Source organism: Myiozetetes cayanensis, unplaced genomic scaffold (genome assembly GCF_022539395.1).
Source record: "Myiozetetes cayanensis isolate MyiCay16 unplaced genomic scaffold, myiCay2020 scf13, whole genome shotgun sequence".
In the NCBI taxonomy this organism is placed as follows: domain Eukaryota; kingdom Metazoa; phylum Chordata; class Aves; order Passeriformes; family Tyrannidae; genus Myiozetetes; species Myiozetetes cayanensis.
This window is the reverse complement of record NW_026086937.1, coordinates 11,288,535-11,294,534: the sequence shown is the minus strand read 5'-3', so window position 1 is coordinate 11,294,534 and position 6,000 is coordinate 11,288,535. Positions and strand designations below refer to the sequence as shown.

Below are 6,000 nucleotides of genomic sequence, written 5' to 3'. Positions count from 1 at the left end.
TCAGCTTCAAAATGGTGGTGACACTTCAGGGCCCTCAGTTCAGGCAGGCTCCCTGCCACTTGGCTGCACGCCTGTTTGGCTAGCCGAGCCCAGGAGAGACCCTGCCTTTCTCTCCCACCTCAGTCAAGACCAGCTCTCAATCTAACACCTTCCTGTGGAGCCCAGCCTCAGTCTGGGAATCTGCCTGTTATTCCAGTTTCAAGATTGCTTTTTCAGACCACTGGCCAAAGTTTAAGAACAAAAGTGTTTACTTAAAATTCAGAGTTATAGTAACTTTACAAATTTTCCAACCCCCACCCCCCCCAACAAACAATAAAATACGTTGATTATACTTCCTATCTCAGCATCTTCCTCTGCTGTTAGCTTTAAATGGTACCCCTTCCTCATGCCACATCCTGGAAAGGGGCTGAGAACAGAGAGCAAAAGCTAAGACACTTGCACTGTACCATTCCACCCACACTCCCACTGCTAAAAGGTCTTTCCCAACATCTCCTCCCAAAAATACCATTTGTTTTCTCAATAAGGAGACAAAACATTACAGGCAGTATAAGGCATAAGAGCATTTGGAGTACTTTGGGCACTCTCTGAAGCACAGTTAAAGCCATGTTCCTGTGCAGAGCTCCCTATGTTGATGCCACTCCACCGGAGCAGTGTGACCACGAGGACAGTCAGCAGTATCCAGCAGGGACAGGGCTGAGGGCCAAAGCAGGAAACAGCACAAAGGACATGTAGAGGTGACCACAGGCACTTTCAGCTCTCCCTCTGGGTTCCTGCACCTGGTGCTGCAGCAATGTACAGTGATTACAGCCACTTCTGGCAAAAACTGTGATGTACGTAAAAGCACATTTTCATTATGCTGTAAAGACAAGGTCTTTATGGTCCTTGCTATGAAGATTTGTAATCCAGATCTGAATCAAGTATCAACTGCTCAAATTGCATCCAAGGCAATGCTTCTAATCCTCTCTTGGGCTAGTATGCTTTATCTTCTTAACAATCTTATCAGTACTGCAGGCTGAGCAAGAGTACTTCTGGGGTGCAAGAGTTGCCTGGTTTTACCCATTACATACAGACTGAGCACAATGGTTACGGTCTGGAGTGCTAAAATCAAACTGTGAAGGCACAAGAATAGCTGGCAATAAGCAATTCTGGTATTAAAATAGGGTTTAGCACTTCTGTGGGCTGGCAACTCATCCCGCCAGACAAGAGTAGTTAAATCTGTTCCTCTGACACTGTCAGTTCGTGCTATGACGCTGGGAGAAGTTTGTATTGGAACATCTGAGAAACGAAACCCAGGCTGTTCAAAATCTTCAACATGGGAGTAGGTAAAACCTGGAGTTTCAGGAGGAACTGATGTGGGTGTGCTGCTTCCCATGTCAAACACTGCTGTTACAGAAATCTCCCAAGATGATGTGAAGTGCTCCATCACAGGAGACGTCAAGGTCTGGGAATAAGTTGAGCTGAATGTCTGATACGTAATGGCTGTGGTTGGCAGGCACTTTGGGTCATCGATGGTTAGAGCCACAAGAGAAATATTCTGCAGTGCCAGCGGGCTGTGGCACATTAGAGATGGCACATCTTTAACTATTTCCATGCTCTTTTGGAGCCACTCTCGGAAGCCAAGAATTTGGCAATCACATTTCCAAGGGTTGCCGTCAAGAACAACTTCTTGCAGCTCAGGTAAAGCAGCAAAGAAGTCTGCAGGAAGAGCCTGCAGCTTAGTACTATTCAGGTAAACCTTTTGGAGGTGCTTGAGACTATGAAATAGGTTTCTAGGAAGAACCTCAAGCCTTGTATCAAAGAGGGAAACATTCTGCAGTTTCTGAAGATTCAGAAATATGCCCTCTGGCAAACTGGAAATATTATTTGTATGCAGAGAAAGGCCTCGAAGTTCATTCAGGCCACTGAATACATTCCTAGGAAGAACTGTAAGCTCTGGATTAAAACTCAGCACAAGAAGCTCTAAATTTGTCAAGTTACTGAACACAAAGTCTGGTATTGTTGAGAGCTTTGTGTGATACAGCCACAGGCTACCAAGATGCCTCATTTCTCCAAACAATACTTCTGGAAGTGACTTCAGTGGGTTTCTGTATAAGGTCAGTTTACACAGGTCATGCAAGTGCAAAAAAAGCCCAGAAGGCAAAACCTCGAGCTTGTTTCTGGAGAGTGTCAGGCGTCTCAGTTTGTGAAGAGAATGAAATGCATCAGGGGCAATGGACTGGATGTTATTGCAATGCAGGAAGAGTTCCTGCAGCTCTGTCAGGTTATCAAACATACCAGACTCTATTGAAGACAGCCTGTTAAAATACAGCATCAGCTTCTCAAGCCTGGTTAATGCACTGAATATATTTCTAGGCAGTGCTGCTAAGTAATTTCTTGACAAGTTCAGTACTTTGAGTTTGATAAGATTCTTCAGCACATCACTGGGAAGTGCTGTTAGTTGGTTTTTGTTCAAATAAAGTTCTTCCAAACTAGCTAGTTTGTCAAACAGATTTTCCTCGATGGATTTCAACCTGTTACTTTCGATGATCAATTGCTGAAGCTGCACCATGTCATCAAACACTTCTGGAGGAAGCTCAACAAGCTTATTATCTAGCAGTGTGAGGACTTTCAGACTTCTCAAGCCTTTAAAAGCCATTGGTGAAACTAGAGAGATCTTGTTTGAAGACAAGATGAGATGCTGAAGTTCCACCATCCTAGAAAAAACATCCTGCAAGTACGGCACATTAGTGTTCATTATGTGGATTTGTGTCATGTTGCAAGGCAGATTTAAAGATTCCAGGTCTTTTATGTAGGGACCAGAGCAATGAATTGCATTTTTTGAAGAGCAGTCACACTTCTCAGGACAAACTGATGCATCCAACTGGAAGAAAAGCTTGATCATCAGTGTCAAACGGAACACCAACATCCTTGTTGAAGTGCCAGAAACATTAGCTGTTACAAGAGATAAGAGAGAGGCAGCATTTGATGATAGGTATTTAATAACTTAGCAACTCACAAAGATGTGCGATTATATCAGAAAACCTGCAAATGTGTGCAAATTTTCTCTTGGTTTGAAAGCAAACTTCAAAATCTCTGTTACTGCAAATATTTATAAGCTGCTCAGCTTATACTGAGAAGTACAGATAAAGGTCTTTTGTAAATCAAGTATTCCTTGTTTATATTTGTTCTAGTCAAGTATAATGAAAGCATATAAAGCATGATGAAACTCTAAGTAGTCATAAGATATGTATTTATTTGAAGAGAAAAGCGTTACAAAATCACAGAACAGGTGATTTTGGGTTGGAAGGGACCTTAAGGATAATTTAGTTCCAACCATGGACAGGGAAGGACACTTTCCACTAGAGACAAGGTTTAGTACATTATACTAAATTACAAGCAGAAAGTTGTTGGGGTAAATCTGCTACATATAAAAGAATGTAGGAGCTTGTAATATTGTTAAATTGACCATGTGTCCAAGATGGTGATCCTAAACCTTTGTGTAACCTTTCTTCTTCCCAAAATACCTCACTGTACCTGTGGAATGTCTGAGAGATAACGAGAAACTCATCTATTGGCTGTTAACCCTTTATCATCATTGGTTGTTTGTAACACCTCCTGACTTCCCAGTGGTCACCTTGTGATCCCTCCAAAAGGTACTTAAGCTGTTGTCAGATCAATAAAGCTCTCTGCCTGCATCTCTCCTGCCTGGCTGTCAGCCCCGTGGTCCCTCTGGAAGGCCATGAGGCGCCACGGGGTGGGAGAACCAGGGGGGGAGCATTCCCCCCCTTGGAGCAAGGGGTAAAAGGAAAAAGCCTCTGCTCTGGGCTTCCCCCGTTCCTATCCACTCAGCGTTCCTCAGAAAGTCTTTTTAAAAATTATCAAAAGGTCCTGCACCCACAGTGTTTTTCTACTGTAGGTTATCTGAGGTTTAAAAATAAAGTTTAACCTGCAAAAACAGACAATGGAGGTAAAAAGGGCGTCCTGTATTTTAAGTGGCAAAATCAAAACAGCACAGTTCAGTTAAATCATGTCTCAGCATTTTCAAGTGATCGCTTCTTGGAACAGCCCAAGAACACACAAGAAGCAACAGGCTATTTTTGACATAGCCTTCAATAACACACAAGAGCCCACGTGGCACAGGACAGTAGTGAGCCTCTGATAACCAACAAGTCTCATTTCAACAGCTTAATGCAACTCCAAGTTATCCCTGGTATTAAAAAAAACAGTGAAATGAGAGAAGTGCCATGAAGTTAAATAGAAAGTTGTAGCAATACAGGTGGATCTGCATGAAACATACCACAACACTGGAGAGTTATACAGATTTCCAGACAAAAAGAGGAACAGGAAAGCAATCACTGTAGCTATAAACAGTAATATTTAAAAGACCAAGTTAAACAGAAATCCACAGTCTAGAAATACTTCCTTAGTGAAATCAAGAAGTCCAAGTGCATCATAAACCTGGATGTCAAGCACCTGCCTGAGCAGCAGGATAAGCAGCAGCTGGGACAGTTGGAATAGCTAGACAACTTCCACAGACATAACTGAAATAGCTGTTTTCTGCATCAGGAATACTGTGGGAGAGGAGGACTCCATCCCAACATACTCTTTGCCAAGGGCAAGGACAAAGGTCTCTCATACCAACCCCACAGACAGACATGGGTACAACTCCCGTCACTTAAGTCAAGAGGAATAGCAGAGCTTCTTGTGCACCTGAACTGCCGACAAGAACATACCACACCACACAGACCTGAAACAGCTGCAGATCCAAAGCAGCTGCTGCATTTAAAAAAAAAAAAATCAAAAGGGAGTGCTTAAAAAAAACTCCAAACTTAAAAAAATGTTGTTTAGGTCCACAGTACTGAAGTCTGGTAAAATCTGCATCCCTTCATCAGGAAGGGAAGGACAGGGCATCCAGTGGTATCAACTACCAGCCACAAAACAAGATCTTACTGGGCCTTCCACAGCTCACTGAATGAGATGTGCATCACAAAAAGAGAGCACAAGATCTCACTGTTCCAAAGGTCTTTTTCCATGTCAAACAAGAATCTTCCAGAGAATCTCACTCTCCTAGTAATCTCCACCCTCCAAACTGACTCTCTCAAAAACTAGTGATGCTTTTACCTCAATAAACTTGTAACCCAGCCAAGACCCATGAGCAGCACCTTCTATGCAGAAAAAGACCAAGAAATTTCTGTTTCAAGCCCTGACTGGCATCTCAACCTGCACCAACTCAACCCAAGACCACAGTAGAACTACAAAATTAAGTGAGACAAGAGAATTAAGGATATAGAGAACCAAACAGGAGAAACCCCTGAAACTGTTATGCTATAGACTGCAAATGCAGGTCCCTCAGAGGGTGTAACTACAGGCCAGAGTCTGTAAAATAAGAAATAGGCTACTCTTGATGTCTGTTTTTCTGGTCTCATAACAAAAGGTAGGAGTATACAACAAGACAAGGTTAGAGCTCAGAAGTGCTAGTTTTTACAAACAATGAAATGGTAGAAATTCTTTGCAAGAGTTGAATGCCACAAGCATGTGTGACTGGCACAACTGGATAATTGTATGGGTCTCAAACACTGAGAGCTGCTGATGGTGTTTTTTTAAGAAATATTTAGATTTCCAAAATTGAAGATTTTAACAATACAGAATACAGTAATACCCACAACAAAGGTCCTAACTATACATGCCCATGTATGAGAATTTTCTCAAACCCTCACAAGAGATACCTGGCATTCCAGAAAGGGCACCAGCCTGGCTGGTCATTTACCACGTTCTGATCTACAGCCTCTTTCCCTTTCTGCCACCCTTAATGTTTCTCAAAACGACAAAAGGATGCCAGAAGCAACACATGAATACTGCTACTATATTAAAAGTCTCAAATCAGTTTTGAACTTAGTTTCAGAGAACACTGAGCACATGTATCACTTACAGTGGGTGCTTACCTTTTTTACCTTCTTCCAAGTTCCTAAAGTCATACAAGCATGAGAAAGGAATTTTGAGCTGTATCTTAGAAGCTTATCT

General features: G+C 42.3%; 1 protein-coding gene across 1 annotated transcript; it reads right to left on the bottom strand.

The window, feature by feature from the left end:
- Positions 1–2,930, bottom strand: GP5 (glycoprotein V platelet). Its single transcript, XM_050308022.1, has one exon. The coding sequence runs from the start codon at positions 2,903–2,905 to the stop codon at positions 980–982; it is 1,926 nt and encodes a 641-aa protein (XP_050163979.1). The 5' UTR covers positions 2,906–2,930; the 3' UTR covers positions 1–979.
- Between the last annotated feature and the right edge of the window lie 3,070 nt (positions 2,931–6,000).